At 36.5% G+C, this 20,498-nt stretch overlaps 1 protein-coding gene across 1 annotated transcript in view; it reads right to left on the reverse strand.

Annotated features, from left to right (window-relative positions):
• Window positions 1–3,318: 3,318 nt before the first annotated feature.
• Window positions 3,319–20,498, reverse strand: part of ZC3H6 (zinc finger CCCH-type containing 6) — a 58,911-nt gene continuing 41,731 nt past the window's right edge. Inside the window, exons 7-12 of the mRNA XM_030827625.1 lie at window positions 20,269–20,380; window positions 15,749–15,858; window positions 14,654–14,907; window positions 12,891–13,402; window positions 12,355–12,588; window positions 3,319–6,568 (exon numbers count right to left, since the gene is read on the reverse strand). Of these exons, the coding sequence (XP_030683485.1) occupies window positions 5,085–6,568; window positions 12,355–12,588; window positions 12,891–13,402; window positions 14,654–14,907; window positions 15,749–15,858; window positions 20,269–20,380 (2,706 nt within the window). The 3' untranslated portion in view covers window positions 3,319–5,084. The remainder of the gene's footprint in view (window positions 6,569–12,354; window positions 12,589–12,890; window positions 13,403–14,653; window positions 14,908–15,748; window positions 15,859–20,268; window positions 20,381–20,498) is intronic.

Below are 20,498 nucleotides of genomic sequence, written 5' to 3' on the forward strand. Positions count from 1 at the left end.
GTTTGGAGGTTGAGGCAGGTGGATCACCTGGGATCAGGAGTTCAAGATCAGCCTGATCAACATGGTGAAACCCCCATCTCTAGTAAATACAATAAATTAGCTGGGTGTGGTGGCACGTGCCTGTAAGCCCAGCTACTTGGGAGTCTGAGGCAGGAGAATCACTTGAACCTGGGAGGCAGAGGTTGCAGCGATCCGAGATTGCACCATTACACTCCAGCCTGGGCAACGAGAGTGAAGACTCCGTCTCAAACAAACAAAAACAACGACAAATAAAAAATTAAAAAAAAAAAAAGACTGGCTATGCAGTTACTTTTCTGGTGACAGAAAAAATCCTGCAGACATTTATAGGAATAAATTATTAATCAATCCAAACTTTCACCATGAAGTAATCTTGTAAGTCTGGAGGACTCTTAAAGTTATGAATTATTATGGAAACATGGAGCTCCTAAGTTGCCATAATCTGTCTTCACATTGCTTGGGGTGAGGGTGGGGACAAAAAAGAGCAGGTGGGCTGTCTACCAAGAGAGATACAACCCATAAGGTGCATTCTTCCTAATGCAGTCATGGAATACTTCTGCCACACCTGTTTAACGGGTGACAGCATCTGTAAAACTGACATTTGGATGGATGTCAGGAAGCCATCAACAAGCAGTTAACAAAGCACCCACTGTGTGCCTACAACTAGGCTTGTTTCTATGGCAAGTATAAAAATAAGGAGATACATGTGGGTGCTGCCTCCAAAAGCATAAAATATTATCTTAAATGTGCTTTCTGTTTCTTATTTTAAAATTAGAAATTCTAAGTACTATGTAGATGTTAACTTTTCTTGGGTCTGTATCCTTTCCAGGAAAGGCAGGTTAATAGGGTGGGCTTTGTCACGACTGGCAGATACTGCTGATAAATGACATACTCAAACACAAAACTCCAGCAATACAGTGACTGGTAGCTGCCAAAACTTTCTGCCAACCACATTAAACTGCTTGGGGAAAAGGCATTATGTAAATGCTAAGGTGTAACACCTAAGAAAATAGCTTTGAGCCCTTAGGCCGTTTCGTTATATATGTCAAAGCTTAGATTTCCTAAACTAAGTCTTATTTAAACTATAATTATAGTTTACAAATGCTTATATATTTTTCTGGACTTAATTTTGAACATAATGTCATCAAGTGCTGCCAAACCATTTTTGAAAAGATAATTCGAGAAATTAACAGAAAGCTCAATTATTGAAGCTTGTGGGGAGGGGGACCCTATCAGTGGACTGCATGACTGCAGACTACCCCCACCAAGGTACAGCCTTCAGCACAGTCCAACCCTCCAAAAACATCAGGGAAAACATCTCCACCACAGATTCTATGTCATGCAAATGGAAAGATTCTGACAGCCTCTTTAAGATCTCATATCCTGCTCCCTAGGAGCTTCCTAACTTCTAGTGGCCATTAACTAAAGAAACATAATACCTTTATGAAGTAAGTGGTCTTTCAGGAAGACCTCAATGTGACATGCCTGAAGAAATACATATTACAGACTGGGTGTGAATATATCTGTTGTTTCTAAGAGCTGGTGGCTCTTATATTGAATGAGCTGGCCACTTTGCCTAAACATGCTATGATTTAAACAAACACACCATGCACCATGAATTGTCATAGCATTTTTAACCCTCCATCAATATCCAACCTGTATAAAATGTGCAGAGAAGTCAGATCTTGAAGAGGCACATGTCTATATAGCTCTAAGGTAGGGAAGTCCTGTCTTCCTGATACTCATGTATTTAAGGAAATTGCTAACTTGATGGGTTAATATTCACTCAACCTCTCAGGAAATTGTACTGTTGTGTCATCAGTGCATGTCATCTGAAGCTTCATAAAATTGCTAAACCATACAAACCATACCATGTTATTTTGGAATTTGTACAACTTAATGCACCCTAATGGGAGCATAATGATTATGTTCATTCAAGTTATAAAGCAATTTTATATTTACAAATACTTTACAAAAATAATTCATTCTTTACATCAAATATGTGATCAATAAAAATTAACCCAATTTCACAAATAAGCAACTAGATACTGATATAAATTACACAGAAATCAATTCAGAACAAAAAATATGAATTTATTCTCTTTAAACTTCCAGCCCTTGTTAAGTCCTTCCTACTTCTAATTAATTCAGCAGAGTAGCTGAGCTAAAAGTTCACACAGGATTTACTACTCAATTCTTCTTCCACGCTTAAAGTAAGTAGGAAGAACACTACTCTTTAAAGTTCCATGGCTACAGGATAAACAGAAACATAAGCGCACATCATTTCACAGTTAGGCTCTTTCGGTTGCAGCCTAATTTGGGGGTTTGAAACATTCAGCTGGGAAATAGAGGGTCCATATAGAAACAGACCCCATTGTTGAAATAGAGTTTGAAATCACTCCAACATCTGATTTGTTTTCAAGGTTCACAATGAGGTCTTAACCAAGATATGAGAAAGTAGTTGCTGAATCTCAATTGTCATGATCTTCTGTGTGTTCCATTTCAACGCCCTGATATATCCACTCTATTCATCATCACAGTAAACAGGTATAGAATTTCTGTCACAAACGGTATGTGACATCTCAATGGATGAGCCTATCCAGACTCTTAAGACTCAAGTTATTTCTGTTATCTCTAAATGTGTGGCTTCTAAGAACAGGAATGTAACTTACTTTTCAATCTAACAGTGCAAATCAAATTACATGGATTCTAAAAACACCAATTGACCTAAAAGAAGAGGTATTCATTGGGGGAAAATGGCTATTCAATTTGTATGAGAAAATGGGAAGAAAGAAGAAAAATAAACTATGTTTACAGGATATGACAGAATATCCCATAAACTAATGTTATCACAATAAAAATGCTGCATAATAAATAACAATTATTTTAAACAAACATTTTCATATAAAATATATTGTCAAATTTGAAACTAAGTTCAAACTTTCTTGTAAAATAGCCTCTAGAACACCAACTGAGGTAATAGGGACTCAAGAATACTGAAAAAATGAACATTACATAATTTGCATTAATAACTTTTAAACCTGACTTTTTAATACATCTTGGAATATCTCTTTTAGTTGTAAAAAAGATATTCTGTTAAGAGTTTGGATTCTATTTTGATGTTTAGCAAGCCAAATTATCTTTTTTGTATGATGCTTAAAATGTAAACAGCATTGCTTGACACAATAATTATAAACTACATGAATGAAAGATTTGCTAAAAATTTCATTTACTAAAATCAGCCATTTTTCTGATTTTATCCTGACAAAAGAGTAAATTACACCTTGGGATATATATATGTTTTTTTCTGTCAGTTTAATCCATTTTATTGACTTCTCAATTAACAACAAAGTTCATTTGGACAGTAAATCAGAAAATACTTTCTATGGTGGCTTTAAATTACATTTTTTAACCTAAAAAATGTTATCCAGAGCCATTTCAGACAACAAATGTATCTGAAGTACAAACAGTAAAAATTCACATTCCCTTCAGTAACTCTCCTTCCACTGAGAACACAATGAACTTCTTAGGTAGGCAGAGTTCTCGTTCACTTAACCACAACCCCATTTTAGCAAAGAACTGCAGCAGGAAGAATTGAAGAAGTGATTAGAAAGGATATGCATTATTAATAATCCATATGCTATGTGAGTGTTAGGTTCCCATGAAATATTTTACTGTATATTTTTTAAAAATCCCTTCTCAAGGGCACTGCTTTCATTCAAGGAATGATTTCATTACCTACTTTCATTATCTTTTATAGTGAAATGCTCCTTTTCAAGTTATTAATACACATTGGAGTTGTTACCAGCAAACACTGTCCTACACCTGCGGTTCAAAATATGAGTAGCAGTCTAATACTTAGATTCAGTTATAAATTATGTATGTATAAAACAAATAGAGTTGCCATTATTTATATATTGCAATAAATACACAAGAATGAATACAAGTTATTTTTCATAAAATACAATTTCTAATCAATTTAGGGGATTTCCACACTATGAGGACATTAAATACTTAAAACACCAGGTAATCCCCTCTGTTACAGAATGCCAGCCGGGAGAGATCTTAAAGAGATTCTTTATTGATAGCCAAATACTGTTGACTATACTAGCAATCTGTATTTTCTTGCTATTTAAGAAAAAAATACAGAACCTAGACATTTAAAACATTATCCGTGTAATAATCACTACAGACTCTCACTGGGTCTTTAAAAATTTTGTTAAAAATTGCCAAAGTCATGATGAACACAATTAATGCAGCTACATCATTTGAAAAAGCAATAAAAATTATGCTGCTAAAGACAAAAACATTGACATACATAAACATCACAATGTAACACAGCAGTAACTAACTGCTATTTCATATGAAAAATTAAATGTAAAAAGTTATGCTAGAGAACTTGGAAATTTTTCACTTTAGCAAAATGTTCTATTTATATATCTCCAACTTCTATGATACAGTATACAATAAAATACTTTAAAAAGATATGACATTCAAATGCTTCATTTACACAAATAATATTGCCAATACTAATAAAAGTGATGCCCTTAAACATGAACTGCTCTGCTAATTGTAATTTTAAAATGTTTTCTTTACTTGATTTTACATTTTAATTAGCAGTTAGCATTACATATTAATCAGTTCTGTGCTGACAAATAGAGAGGTCCTAGTCAAAATACTGTTTCTCAAAAGTAATGTACATTATATTGCTTGAAACTAAACAACCATATAAAAAGTGGCAATCATTTATCTAAACATTGATTATGAAAGACAACTGGCATATTCAGGCAGAGTGTTGAGTTCATGATTGTTTATTTACAATAAAAGTACTTTTACTGAAGCTAACATAAGTTTTTAGGTCAATTACTACAGTCTCTTAAAGTTATAAAAATATTATATAAAATACCACAGGCTTTAGAGGCTATAACTTCATGTGGTTCTGATACTAGCAGCTGAAAAGTGTTTATAATTTAAAAATAAATAAACTATAGAGGTAAACCAGTTACAAAACAGCAGAGGACTGAGATAGTCACAAAAGTGAAAAGAATTGCTCAATTACACAATAGCTAACAAAATGGTGAAGCGGTTGGATCAAAAGTTTTGAAAACCTCTTTCAGAGATTTGTCATCTGTTTCTCTACCGGGATCATTATCTGGGGTTGGGCTCCCCTGTCCTGGCTGCCTTGCCTGCCTTGGATCACTGTACTGTGGCCTAATTAAGCCTGTTAATGCCTGAACAGGAAGGCTGTGCACTGCTGGGACCTGAACCTTACCAGAACTCCTGGGAACATCTGCCTGTGGGTCAGCTGGCCCATCAAGAGTGACTTCCACATTTGGATTGGTTTTCTGTGGAAGGATAGCTTCTCCAGGAGAAGGTTCATTTTTGTCACTACTTTTTAAGCCACCACTTTTTTTCTGGTTCTTTGAGTTTTCTCCTGAAGAAGCTGTTGCTAGCTCTGATGTGGATGATGAACCATGATCCCTAGGGTCATACAAACTAATACCACTAAGAACTGAAGTTGAAGTTCCCAGTGGAAGGCCAGCTGAGGAAGAGAGTTTAGGGGCATATGGAGGCAGAGCCCCGGAACCAGAATTGCTAGTTCCTGCCCCTGAGGGCTGTGATGAACCAGGGTTTGATCTGGCTAAGTGAAGGGCACCCTTTGATGTATGTGAATCCTTCATAACCACTTGATGAGACTCTGTATTGGGCAGTCTGTGAAGCCTAGGATCAAAATTTTTTTGTAGTCTAGGATCTCCTAATTTAGCTCCTGAACTGTGTGAGTCTCCAAATTGTTCTAGGTAGCCTTCTCTGTTTGTTGTATTAATTTTGGCTTTGGCTGCTAATTTTGGATCAATGGACACTGTGTTTTGATGAAGATCACTTTTTGTATTCCATAATCTATTTAGCCTCTGGTCAGCTATAAGTGGGGGCAGAGGTAAATTGATTGAAGACACTGGATCAGGTTTAGGTAAAGGTACTGGAAGTAAGTCTTCCGGAGCCCACACGATGTGTTTTGCAAAGTTGGGTTTGGTTAGAGTAATGTCCATTTTAATGTGACTGAACTGTCTCAATTGTGACCTTGGATCCTGGAGCATTATGCCAGGTGAGGCATCCAAAGGTATTAAGAAAGCTTTTTCTCTCAGTTCTCTTTCTGTATCTTCATCATCATCATCGCCTCTTTTGTGTTTGACATTAGTGCCAGCATTTGCATGATGCAAATCAAACTTTGCTCCACCAACAGAAGAGCCTACGTGACCACTTCCATTCCCTCTCAATTTCCTGGGATCCCATGCAAGTCTAAGATCCACTGGGGCAGACTCAGAAGGCTTTCTAATGTCTTGCCTTGGGATAGTCCTAAGCCTAGGGTCAACCACTTGGTTTCCTTTACTTTTCTCTTTAGCAAGTCTTGGATCAGTAGGAGTGCTGAGTTCTGTGGAAGGTTGTTGCTGATTCCTTAAAGTTTCTGTTTGTTTCTGTAATGTTTTCAGTATTGATTTGACACTGCTTCCTTCTTCCTCTTCACTACTGGAATACCAGTTAACTGTATCATCTAAATGCAGACAAAAACTTATTATAAACTTTATATTATAAACTTATAAAATAATAAAATTATTATATTATAATTATAAATTATTCTTTATAATATGGCTACATTTATATGTAGCCTTAATTAATATTAAAAAGCACATACTATTTCCAAAATAAGTATAATCTAACTTCAAGAAAATGCATAACAAAAATGCCAAATTTCAATACTGGAACAAAGTAAGATGTGGTAAGAAAACTATCGATTCAGTCATTATACTCTATTAAGGAAGCGGGGTGATACTAGAATATGTGTAATGTCCTTTCAGTAAGAGAAAAGGCAGGACCTTTCCTTCCAACTGGCCAAAGGGAATTCAGATATGTGTGTTGTATGTGTGGTGGGCTGTAGGAGAAAGGAAAATGCTGTTAGCATTCTAAAATGTGCTAGATCTCTTCAAATCAAGCATTCCTTAAGCTTCCTAGCTCTGAATTTATCAAGTTAACAATGGACTAAAAAGAAAACAAAACACTGAAAGTGATGGTTAAGGTAGCAATGGAAACTGAGTAAATGAGGAATGGGGTACAGACTTTTCATTTACTCTTTATTGTATGTTTAGATATTTGACCTGTGTGACTATATTAGCTATTCAAACATTAACTTTAAAAATAACAAAACTGGCTGGGCGCGGTGGCTCACACCTGTAATCCCAGCACTTTGGGAGGCTGAGGTGGCGGATCACGAGGTGAGGAGATCGAGACCATCCTGGCTAACTCGGTGAAACCCCGTCTCTACTAAAAATACAAAAAAATTAGCCCTGAGTGGTGGCAGGCACATGTAGTCCCAGCTACTCAGGAGGCTGAGGCAGGAAAATGGCGTGAACCCGGGAGGCAGAGCTTGCAATGAGCTGAAATCTAGCCACTGCACTCCAGCCTGGGCAACAGAGGAAGGCTCCGTCTCAAAAAAAAAAAAAAAACCTACCATCCTAAAACTTACATACTTTATGAGAACACTTTGAGTCTTACTCTTAAAGCCTATTTAACTCTAGCGTATTAGACACAAGTTTAAGAAGGCTACCGATCATAAGTCTTTTCTCTAGCAGAAGGAATTACAAACTGATGTTTCAGAAGGGTGATTCTCCCTCCTCTCCATTAAAATATATACATGTTGGCTCTGAATTGGCCACAAGGTATCTACTGTTCACATTCTTGCCAGAATGTAAGAGTTAGAACATGGAATACAGATATATAGATATACTGTATATGCATATATGTATCTCCATCCTAGAGTATCTTGGATCAGCAGAATATCCTAGATATTCTCATTTTTACCTCATCTCACTGCTCATTAATGCATGCCTACTACATGGAACTTTAGTGTTACAGGGTTAGTTTGAACAAAGCAGTGCTTACAAAACAAGCATTGGTATTTAGGGTAAAATGTGGGTTAAAACAGCATACGTATGTCACAATTGCAAAAAGTTTTACTCAGATCTCAGTATCTGAGAAAACTACTTCTAGACACTAGATCTCTTTTCTTCTCTTTGACATCAAGGAAATCTACAGATAGATTTGTGATTCACTTTTACCTGCTGCAATTACTTTAAATATTTCTGTATAGTAATTTCACTCCTCATAGTATTTGTTACTTCTATCATTACTTTCTTTTCATCCCCATATCAATATATTTTATCAGCATTATATATATATTTTATGATTTATAAAGCATACTTAAAATCTTTCTTAAATGAGAGTGAAAACAGTAACAGAGGGAGAGTAGAAGAATAGAGACAGGCCGGTGGAAAACAGATATTAGATAAAAAATGATAATTAGCAGCTTTTTATCAAAGCAGAGATAAAATGCATAAAAGCATTAAAATCCATAAAAATTAACACAAACACAAGTAAACCTAGGTGTTCAAAATATTTCTGTATCAGAGCCAACAACTCCCATAGAACATTACCAATTATATAACATTATAAAATAAAATTTTCTATTATCTAAAAGTTTCAATATCTTCGTTTATGAAAACATAAAACTTTAAGACTACCGGAAGATTACCCCCCCCCCTTTTTTTTTTTTTTTTGAGACAGAGTCTCGCTCTGTTACCCAGGCTGGAGTACAGTGGCATGATCTCGGCTCACTGCAACCTCCACCTCCCAGGTTCAAGCGATTCTCCTGCCTCAGCCTTTCGAGTAGCTGGGACTACAGACATGCGCCACCATGCCCAGCTAATTTTTGCATTTTTAGTAGAGAAGAGGTTTCACCATGTTGGCCAGGATGGTCTCGATCTCTTGACCTCATGAACTACCGGCCTTGGCCTCCCAAAGTGCTGGGATTACAGGCGTGAGCCACTGCACCCGGGTGAAAGATTACTATTAAAATGTTTATAATTTAAATTGTACAGGAAATTCACTTATTAGGAATCCTTCATTCTCCTGTGATGTTAGGTAAACGAAGAATTAATAATATCTTCTTTGAAAATGTAACAAAAAATGTTCACTTACATTGATGCAAGAAACTGAAGAGGACACCAAAAATTGGAAAGATATTCCATGTTCATGGATTGGAAGAATCAATATTGTTAAAATGTCCATACTACCCAAAGCAATCTACAGATTCAATGCAGTTCCAATTAAAATACCAATAGTGTTCTTCACAGATATAGAAAAAACTATCCTAAAATTTATGTGGAACCACAAAGGACTCAGAATAGCCAAACCTATCCTGAGCAAAAAGAACAAAACTAGAGGAATCATATTACCTGGCCAAATTATACTACAGAGCTATGGTAATCAAAACAGCATGGTACCTCCATAAAAACAGACACATAAGCTGGGCACAGTGGCTCACACCTGTAATCCCAGCACTTTGGGAGGCCGACGCAGGCAGATCACTTGAGGCCAGGCGTTTGAGACCAACCTGGCCAACATGGTAAAACCCTGTCTCTACTAAAAATACAAAAAAATTAGCTGGGCATGGTGGCACGCACCTGTAGTCCCAGCTACTTGGGAGGCTGAGGCAGGAGAATGGCGTGAACCCAGGAGGCGGAGGTTGTGGTGAGCTGAGATTGCACCACTGTGCAACAGAGTGAGACCCTGTCTCAAGAAAAAACAAAAACAAAAAAATAAACTAACAAAAAACAGACACATAGACCAATGGAACAGAACAGAGTAGGAACAAACCCATACATCTACAGTGAACCCATTTCGACAAAGGTGCTAAAAACATATATCGGGGAAAGGACAATCTCTTCAATAAATGGTGCTGGGAAAAACTGGATATCCATATGCAGAAGAGTAAAACTAGACCCCTATCTCTCACCATATACAAAAATCAAATCAAAATGGATAAAATACTTAAATCTAAGACCTCAAACTATGAAACTGCTACCAGAAAACATTGGGTAAACTCTCTAGGTCACTGGTCTGGGCAAAGATTTCTTAAGTAATACCTCACAAGCACAGGCAACCAAGCAAAAATGGACAAATGGGATCACATCAAGTTAAAAAGCTGCATTGTGAAGGAAACAAATGATGAGACAATACACAGAATGGGAGAAAATATCTGCAAACTACCTAACTGAGAAGGGATTAATAACTAGAAATATATAAGGAGCTCAAACAACTCTATAGGAAAAAAATCAATAACCCAATTTAAAAATGGGCAAAATATCTGAATAGACATTTATCAAAAGAAGACATAAAAATGGCGCACAGGTATATGAAAAGGTGCACAACATCATTCATCATCACAGAAATGCAAATCAAAACTACAGTGAGATATCATCTCCCCCCAGTTAAAATGGGTCTTATCCAAAAGACAGGAAATAACAAATGCAGGCAAGGATGTGGAGGAAAGAGAACCTTCATACACTGTCGGTGGGAAAGTAAATTAGTACGACCACTATGGAGAACAGTTTGAAAGTTCCTCAAAAAACTAAAAATAAAGTTACCATCTGATCCAGCAATCCCACTGCTAGGTATATACCCAAAAGAAAGGAAATCAGTATATCAAAGACATATCTGTACTCTCACGTTTACTGCAGCATTATTCACAATAGCCAAGATTTGGAAGCAACCTAAGTGTCCACCAACAGACAATGGCCAGGCACGGTGGCACACGCCTGTAATCCCAGCACTTTGGGAGGCTGAGGTGGGCAGATCACCTGAGGTCAGGAGTTCGCGACCGGCCTGGCCAACACAGTGAAACCCCATCTCTACTAAAAATATAAAAATTAGCTGGACATGGTGGTGCACACCTGTAATCCCAGCTACTCGGAAGGCAGAGGCATGAGAATTGCTTGAACCTGGGAGGGAGAGGTTACAGTGAGCTGAGATCGTGCCACTGAACTCCAGCCTGGGTAACAGAGTGAGACTCTGTCTTAAAACAAAACAAAACAAAAAACAGACAATGGATAAAGAAAATGTGGCATATATACACAATGGAGTACTATTCAGCCATAAAAAGAATGAGATCCTGTCATTTGCAACAACAAGGAACTGGAGGTCATTATGTTAAATGAAATAAGCCAGGCACAGAAAGACAAACTTCTCTTGTTCTCACTTATTTGTGGGAGCTAAAAATTAAAACAATTGAAATCATGGACATAGAGAGTAGAAGGATGGTTACCAGAGACTGTGAAGGGTAGCTGGCAGATAGGGAGGAAGTGGGGATGGTTAATGGGTACCAAAAGTTTAAAAGAATGAATAAGACCTAGTATTTGACAGCATAACAGGGTGACTATAGTCAATAATAATTTAATTCTACGTTTAAAAAAAAACGAAAAGAGTGTAACTGGATTGTTTGTAACACAGAGGATAAATGCTTAAGGTGGTGGATACTCTGTTTACCCTGATGTGATTATTATGCATTGCATGCCTCTATCAAAATACCTCATGTACTCCATAAATATATATACCTATTATGTACCCACAAAAATAATTTAAAAATTATAAATATATATATTTTAAATGCTCATATAATAGCTTGTAGCTACCTAGCGTTACATAGTTTTACATAGTTTTTCATAAATGTCATGTTTAAGAGTGGCCAAACATCAGTTTTGTAATTCATAAACAGAACTGGATGCTTTAAACTTTTCTCATCCTTTACTGAATTAATGTTGTATACTTACCAATATCAAAAATATTAAGATAAACTTAGTTTCCATATAATCTTTTTATATTTAAAAATATTTCTTATTATAGCAGATCCCTAATTATATAGCCTATGACATAAAAATATCTCTAATAACTGAATCATTTTGAAATTGGGCTAGAATTCAAAATCCTTAAACTGAAAGGTGTCCTTTTCCTGTTCTATTTATTTTCTTCAAAAAAAAAAAAGCAAAAGGCTTAATTACTTGCAAGTCTGCACAACCTTGAACTCTAGCTTCAGATGTTTTCACTGCTTCAAGTCAAACCTTTTGCAATTAAGTATTAATGCAATTAATGGCACTGAAACCACAATCACAAGATACTGGCTATGAAATACATTGGAAATAGAAGAGAGAGCTCATTTTTAATTCTTTTTTTTTTTTGAGACTGAGTCTCACTCTGTTGCCTAGCCTCACTGCAACCTCCGCCTCCCAGGTTGAAGCGATTCTCCTGCCTCAAGCTCCAGAGTAGCTGGTAGTACAGGCACATGCCAACACGACCAGCTAATTTTTGCATTTTTAGTAGAGATGGGGTTTCACCATGTTGGCCAGGTTGGTCTCGAACTCCTGACCTCAGGTGATTCACTTGCCTCGGCCATTTAAAAATTTTAACCCATCCAAATAGGTAAGATGCTATCAATAACTTCTGACACACCTTCTTCCTTGCTTGGTGCCCTGTGAGGTTGGGTGCTGGTTTGTTCTTCATCTTCTTGGTATCTCTGAGTAAGTCTGACAAAAAGAGCTCTTTGCACTGCAGGGAGGAGGCCTGGTACAGGCAGAGGGCCATGGCCCGTCCTAGTGCTGCTGCCTTCAGACCCACTCCCATGGTTAGGTGAGTCTTGAACAATAGGAGGCTGCTGCTGGGCAAATTCACCATGCCACATCCCATCTACATGTATAACATGGGGAGAGACAGTCATTGAGTGAGCACAAAACTTCACCAGAGTCATAAGAAATGAAAGCTTTCATAACAGGCACACTGGATTATCAAATTATTTCATTTAAAAATATTTCTAAAAGTTATCTAAAATTCTATTGTTTCAAAAGTTTGGCAAACTGAAAACATTTTAAGGTTTCAATCTTATCAATTTTACTTAGCTTTACTTAAAACATACGTTTCTATCATGCTTTTAATGAAAAATAGGACTGTATTTTAAATTAGGAATAAATTATTTCAAAAAGTAAACTTACCACCAGAGTTACTGGGTGGCTGAAAATTATGTACAGAATGCTGTGCATAGTAATTATCGTAAAACTCAGCTGGGTTTTGCAGGGACTCATAATTGGTATTGAGCTGCATTTCACCAGGACTTTGCTGGTATGATGAACCTGGAGAACAGTGATTCTCTCTGGGTACTTTCATCACATGTCCTGGAAAGCCTGGGGAGTGGTAAGCCCCACCCATGCTTGGTGGTGTCAAAGATGTGTCTGGTTGAACAAGTATTCCAGCTTGATTTTGAGGACCTACAATTTCAGGTGGACCAGGTGGTAAAGGTGGGCTCTGTGGCACTGGTAGACCAGGAGGTCCTGCACATGGGTGATGTCCAGGGGAGCCTGGGTGCATCACAGGACTACTGTGTCCCTGAGACATGTTAGGTCCAGGACCTGGACTTGACTCAGAACTATAGATATGTTGAGGGTGTGGACTGCTTCCCTGAAATTGTGGTCCTGGTGGTGAGGCACTGTTATAAAATGCTGGTGGCCTGTAGACAGAAATAATAATATTTCTTAGTTCAAGGAAAAAGAAACAAACAAGAATGTTAACACTTCTAAACAGATATTGGTTAAGTACTTTTTTTATATCAGAATAGAATACTGTGTGTTTAAGAAGCAATTTGTTCCATATCATCGATAGGTAGAAACACAAAATAGACCTCTTGCTTTCATTTTAGCCCACTTGCTGCTTACCGTTAGCTGTTCTAAAACTTACTGTTTTGAAAAACACAGAAAAGCACAAAGATAAATAAGAATCCCCCCAAATCCCACTACCCAGAGATAAAATTTTTATTGGTTCTCTCCTACTAGTCCCCTTTTTCAGGCATATATAACCTTTTACAATAAAATCAGAATCTACTATATAAACATCCAACTTTTTATAACAATTTGTAATTGGTTATTGCTGGCATATAAAAAGACATTCAGTTTGTGAATGTTGCTCTTCTTTCTTGACATCTTGCTAATTTAATTATTATTTCCAATAGTTTTGTCTGTTGATTCCTTTGGGTTGAGGGAAACTTCCCAAATAATTAGGCTGCCACTCCACTTCTAATCTTTGTAACTTTTATTTCTCTTATTTCATTGACCAGGATACAATATATAGTATTACCAAAATAGTAGACATACTTATCTTCTTGACATTAGTAGAAATACTTTTAATGGTTCAAATGAATTGTGATATTTGCTATAGATTTCTTGTTCCTCATTGGCTGAGACCTCCTTGCTTTCCTGAGTTGTCAGGACTAAACGAATGCTCAACAATGCGACTTAGGGCCCAGGTGCACAGACGCTGGGGGACTGGCAGCAGGGCTGGAATGATGGTGTTAGAAAATGAAAATCTGGATCCAGAGGTTTTCCGCCAATAGCCTAAGGAATTGCTCTTCAAAAATAATCAAATATGTGGAGACCTATTTCCCACAATCTGAAGGCATTATCAATGACAATGCAGCCTCATAATCAAGTGAAGATGCCAAATCCACCCACCAGGCAGGGTCCCTCAGGATTACTATGCTGAGAGGTTTCAGAAGCTGTGTAAGGATTCCATATGGGAAAGCACTGATGGCAAGCAGCAGGTGGGAACGGAAAACAAAGGGGGAAGCAACCATCTGCATGCATGCTAGATATGTGCTATCTCTAACCAAGTTTAATTACATGATTAGCTTGGAGTATGACTTAGTTTCTTAATGATAATTTTCAGGAAAAAAAATTTGATGTCATTTTGAAAGTTTTTCACTTACTTCCTCCCAATTTTATGCGCTAAATCCACAGTAGGTTTTACAACTATTTCAAAAAGAGATGGAATTTTCCTAAAATCATCAGAGAAATCTGTCTGAAAATCGTCTTCAGGATCAGAAAAGGGAAAATGCTCTGGAGGGGTTGGCAGAAGCCCAACCCCTGGAGGTGGTTTGGGAAGAGGAGTTATGCCACGCTTTCTAAGTTCCTCTAATTCTCTTTCATCTTCATTTATGAGTTCTTCATCAGTATTCAACACCTAAAAATAATTGGCAAAGATTACTATTTCAAAGCGAGTCTTTTCCTCACATTTAAAACTAGAAGACTTAAGTTTGATTAGTAGAAAAATAATATTAAAGTTGAAATGGGCTGGTTGCAGTGGCTCACGCCTATAATCTCGACACTTCGGAAGGCCAAGGCAGCTGGATCGCTTGAGCCCAAGAGACCAGCCCGAGCAACATGGAGAAACCCGTCTCTACAAAAAATGCAAAAATTAGCTGGGCATGGTAGTTCCCGCCTCAGAAGGTTGAGGTGGGAGGATGGCCCCAGGGGCGGGGGCGGGGGCGGTGCAGGGCAGGGGGTTGGCAAGGAGCAGGGTGTGGAGGTTGCAGTAAGCTGAGCCAAGATCGCGCCACTACACCCAGCCTGGGCAACACAGCGAGACCTTGCCAAAAAAAAGAAAAGAAAAGAGACAGACAAAGAGAGAGAGAAATAAGAAAGAAAAAGCAAGCAAGCGAGGGGAGGGAGGGAGGGAAGGAAGGAGGGAAGGAAGGAGGGAAGGAAGGAAGGAAGGAAGGAAGGAAGGAAGGAAGGAAGGAAGGAAAGAAGGGAGGGAGGAAGGAGGGAAGGAGGGAAGATGGGAAGGAGGGAAGGGAGAGAGAAAGAAAAAACAGTTGAAATGGTTTGGAGATAGCTAACTCCTCATTTTTTATAAACAGAATGAGGTTCAAAAAGATAAAGAATATTGCTCAAATAGAATAAAATATAAAACAGTAAACTTTCAATTTCTCAGCAGTTTTATAAAATATCACTTATAAAATATGATTCAAGTCAAATGTATTTGTGGAGGGACATAATCAAGGTACAAAAACCTTACTCACTTTGTCCAAAAGTTTCTTTGTTTCTTTAGTTAGATCATCATGGGAAAATTTACAGTTGTCTCCCTGGTAACATTTTGCTCCACTATGATAGAACTTGCATGGAAATTCATGTAAATAAAAATATTAAGGAAAAGACCAAGTAAAATCAAGGTCTAATTTTTTTTAAACCAAAATCTACAACTGTTAGACAAGATGATTAAGTTCTAGAGATCTGCTATATAACATTGTACCTATAGTCAACAATACTGTATTGTATACTTAAAATTTTAAGGGAGTAGAACTCATGCTAAGTGTTCTTAACACATACACACACAAAACCATAACTGTGCTGAATCAATAAGGCTGTATTATTATATATTATACTGAATTTACTATAATCACATCAGCTTATTTTTAATTCTATTAAGGTTAAATATTTTAATTACACAAAAACATTCCAACAGCTTTTTTCTCTATTAAAACTAGAAAGCCACTTTTTAAAGGAAAAAAACATTTATCACGATTATAGCAAACACTATTATAATTACATAAGCTCTGTTACTTTTCACAATAAAATAAAATATTATATAAATTTTGTAGCAAGAGCATATGTTTATAAAGAAAATTAAGAGGCTTAATATGTCATGTTAAAGGCAAATATCCCAATAATCAACTACAGACTAATCTTAAGATTTTGGAGACAAACTTATAGAGAAAATATTAAATCTAGAAGTATAGTGAAAAATATACCACTCTCAGGTGATGCATGTTCAGGGAATAGCTGGACGGTTTTAGGAAATTTATTACTGTAAACACTGATAAGGTCAAGAAAAAAATTATATGATCATGTTGGCAGATGCAAAAGGCAACTGATAAAATTCAAAATCTGTTTTAGATTTCTTTTTCAGGTTTAAAAAAATCCTCTTAGTAAAATAAAAATAGACTTTCTTAATTGATTTTTTAAAACTTACTTTAAAACTGCAGCCACAAGCTAAAACAAAAAGGCACTATCATTAAAACATGTTTATGTCTGCCACAATCACTATTATTTAACATTCTTCTGGAAATGTGGCCAATACAATTAAAATTAAATAAGAGGTATAAATATCGTAAATGAAGTAAAATTATTATTATTTACAAACGGCATAACTATGTAACAAAAACCCCATAAGAATAGATGGAAAGCTTTCAGAAACAGAATAAAGTATTTGTTTTCTAAAGAAATGTGTCAAATCTGAAAAAAATTATTTTTCTTGAATAGGACAAATTCATTACATTTTGTTTTTACTATTTGCCAAATCACTTCTGACCTGAGAATATTACATTTTTTAAAAAAAGGAAGGAGTATTTGCCTTACCAAATACCAAACATACTCTTACAGAGGGGAATAACCAAATACCACAATAGATAGGAGTAGTATAGAAGCCGAATTGTGTACAAATGAGAATTTAGGGTCTGGTAAAGATGCCATTTTAAATCAGTAAAGATGAGACAATGAGTTAATCATATGGGAAAAAAAAGGTCCTTATAACACACTGTGTATTAAAATACAGTCCATATTAATGTAAATGTTAAATTTAAAAATACAATATTCACAATCATTATAGATTTCATTTTTGTAAAAAATTATGTGTATAGGCTGGGCCCGGTGGCTCACACCTATAATCCCAGCACTTTGGGAGGCCGAGGCAGGCGGATCACCTGAGGTCGGGAGACTGAGACCAGCCTGATCAGCATGGAGAAACCACGTCTCTACTAAAAATACAAAAATTAGCCAGGCGTGGTGGTGCATGCCTGTAATCCCAGCTACTCGGGAGGCTGAGGCAGGAGAATTGCTTGAACCCGGGAGGGTTGCAGTGAGCGGAGAACACGCCATTGGACTCCAGCCTGGGCAACAAAAGCAAAACTCCGTCTCACAAAAATAAAAAATTATGTGTATAAATATATACAGATCCATTCATACATACATACCAGCATAGAAAAAAAGTCTGAAAGGCTTTATGCCATACTGCAAGCATGGTTCTCTGTAGGATGACATTACTTAGGATTTTTTTTCTAAGTTTGTTTGAAGGTCATCAACCATACCAAAGTAGAGAGAATAATAAAACGAAGTCCCTCTCATGTTGACCTCATAGGTTCAACAACTTTCATCATTTGTTGTAAATATTTCCATACCTATTCTCAACAGATAAGGACTATTGTTTCTATTGTTTCTTTCCTTTTTTTTTTTTTTTTGAGACGGAGTCTTGCTCTGTTGCTCAGGCTGGAGTGCAGTGGCACCATCTTGGCTCACTGCAACCTCCGCCTCCCAGGTTCAAGCAACTCTCCTGCCTCAGCCTCCCAAGTAGCTGGGATTACAGGCGCACGCTACCATCCCCAACTAATTTGTGTATTTTTAGTAGAGATGGGGTTTCACCATGTTGGCCAGGTTGGTCTTGAACTCTTCACCTCAGGTGATCCACCCGCCTCGGCCTCTGAAAGTGCTGGGATTACAGGCATGAGCCACTGTGCCCGGCCCCTTTCCTCTTTTAAATTAGTTATGGGAGTGGGGGAGGTGTCTCACTATGTTACCCAGGCTGGTCTCCAACTCCTGGCCTCAATCAATCCTCCCACCCCAGCATCACAGGTTAGGATTACAGGTGTGACCTACCATGCCTGGCCAGAAATACTTTTTCTTACCAATCACGACTTCATTACCAACCTGGCAAAATTAATGTGCTAATTTCAATTAGTAACCAGTCAATATACAAATTTTCCAGACTTTTAAAAAAGTATGTTTTTATAATTCCTTTCTTCAGATCAGGACATAGAGATGATCCACAAATTGTATCTAGTTAATATATCTCCCAAGTTACTTTTATTGATTTCTAGAAGTTCCCCTTTCCCTTTTATTTTTGTATCATTTGTTAACTTTAATACTGGTGATAGATGGTATTCAAATACTCTCTACTGTATCATATCAAAAGGCATTTAATATCTGGTTGTTTCTTTTTAGTAATGTTAAGACTGATCAGTCCTTTCAGGTGTTGTCAGCTCCATCCATCAATTGTAAAGTTCCTAATTAACTTTTCACCTCATGATTTTAGCAGCCATCAGTAATCACTGTCCAGGTCTATTGCGGAGAAACTGCAAAACGTGAGATTGCTGGCTCAAAGGGTAAATGCATATTGCATTTACCAAGCTCTCCTCCATAGGAATGCACCATTTTGACATTGCCAGCATCAAGGTTTTCTCACATCCTTGCTAACAAATTTCGCTGTCACGATTTTTTTATTTTTGCAAACCTGACACAGCTGCAAATGTTATATCAGTGTAGCTTAAATTACATTCCCCTTATTAGGAACAAGATTGAACATCTTTCTATATGTTTTGGGACCATTTGCATTTCTCTTTCTGTGAATTATCTGTATCTCTTGCCTCATTTTTCTTCTCAATGTTTAGAAACTCATATATTAAGGGTATGACCTCTTCGTAAGTGATATAAATTACACATAATCTTTCTCACTTTATTATTTATCTTATTATTTAGCTCATGTTATATGTATTTGTTTTGCAAATGCAAGCTTTTTCATGGAGTCAAAATTTCAATCTGTTCCCTTTTGGCTTCTGGATTTTGAGACACAGGAAATTTTTCTGTTCCAATTTATCATGTATTCCTCTGGTAATTGCATGGTTCCATTTTTTGACATTTTGATCTATGATAACAGGCATTTTTCGTTTTATTCACTTTCTTTGTTTCACATTTTTTAAACACGACAACAGAATTTAAAAATTTATCTGGAAAAATAAACATCAGAATCTACCAAATATTACAGTGGCTGTTGTGGCAGAAATAATCACAGCAAAGCAAGACAGACATGAGGGTGAACAAATCCATGGAGCCAAACATGAAGTCCAGAAAAAAAATCCATATATAGAAATATTTTATCTGTGACACAGTTTCAATTCTGTGGGGGAAAGCTTCATTAGTCATAAGTGGTACTGAGCAACCTGATAGGTATTTGGGGGAAAATTAACATGGAAACATTGCAGAATACATTTTTTTAAAGGACCAGAACACTATATATAGTGAAATTCCAATTTGGGTAGAAGCAGGAATACAATTTAAATTTAAATGTAGAGTGGGGAAGAATATACAGCATCTACCATTGAGTGGTAAGATTTGATAAGACTTTTATAATTTTCACAATGATAATTTATTACTCCCAAACTTAAGTAAAATAATTATGGAATAAAATAAGTATTTTGCCAACTACTCCTTCAGGAAGCACAATCTCTTGAAACACTTTAAGCTGATTATATTAAAGTAACTTCCCTTCACAGAATTTTTTCCAAAGGGCATTTATCTCATTTCCCTAAAGAATAAAAGTCAGTTTGCTCTTTTGAAGTACAAAGTTTAACCAGACTGGGTTTATGTAATGTGTTGTTTTAAATTTAAAACCAAACTAGGCTTTCTAGGGTATATTTATTATTTTTTAAAACCTCAATGATGCTTTAAAACCCCAGCATTTTATTTAACATACATTTTAAATAAAGGATATTATGCATATAAATGCAGTTCTCTCCTTTGGTACAATATCCTTGTAAATAAAATTTGCAGATCTCTTTTCTTTTCTCCAACTCTGCATCATGATCAAATTTACACTGATCTCCCTATTCACAAAAAAAAAGAAAAAAAAGAAAAGAAAAAGAAAAAAGGTAAGAAACAAAGAGAAACAAAGAAACAACAGCTGAATTTTCTACATGGTGTCTCATGGTAAAATTATGATCA

This window comes from Nomascus leucogenys, chromosome 14 (genome assembly GCF_006542625.1).
Source record: "Nomascus leucogenys isolate Asia chromosome 14, Asia_NLE_v1, whole genome shotgun sequence".
NCBI classification, from domain to species: domain Eukaryota; kingdom Metazoa; phylum Chordata; class Mammalia; order Primates; family Hylobatidae; genus Nomascus; species Nomascus leucogenys.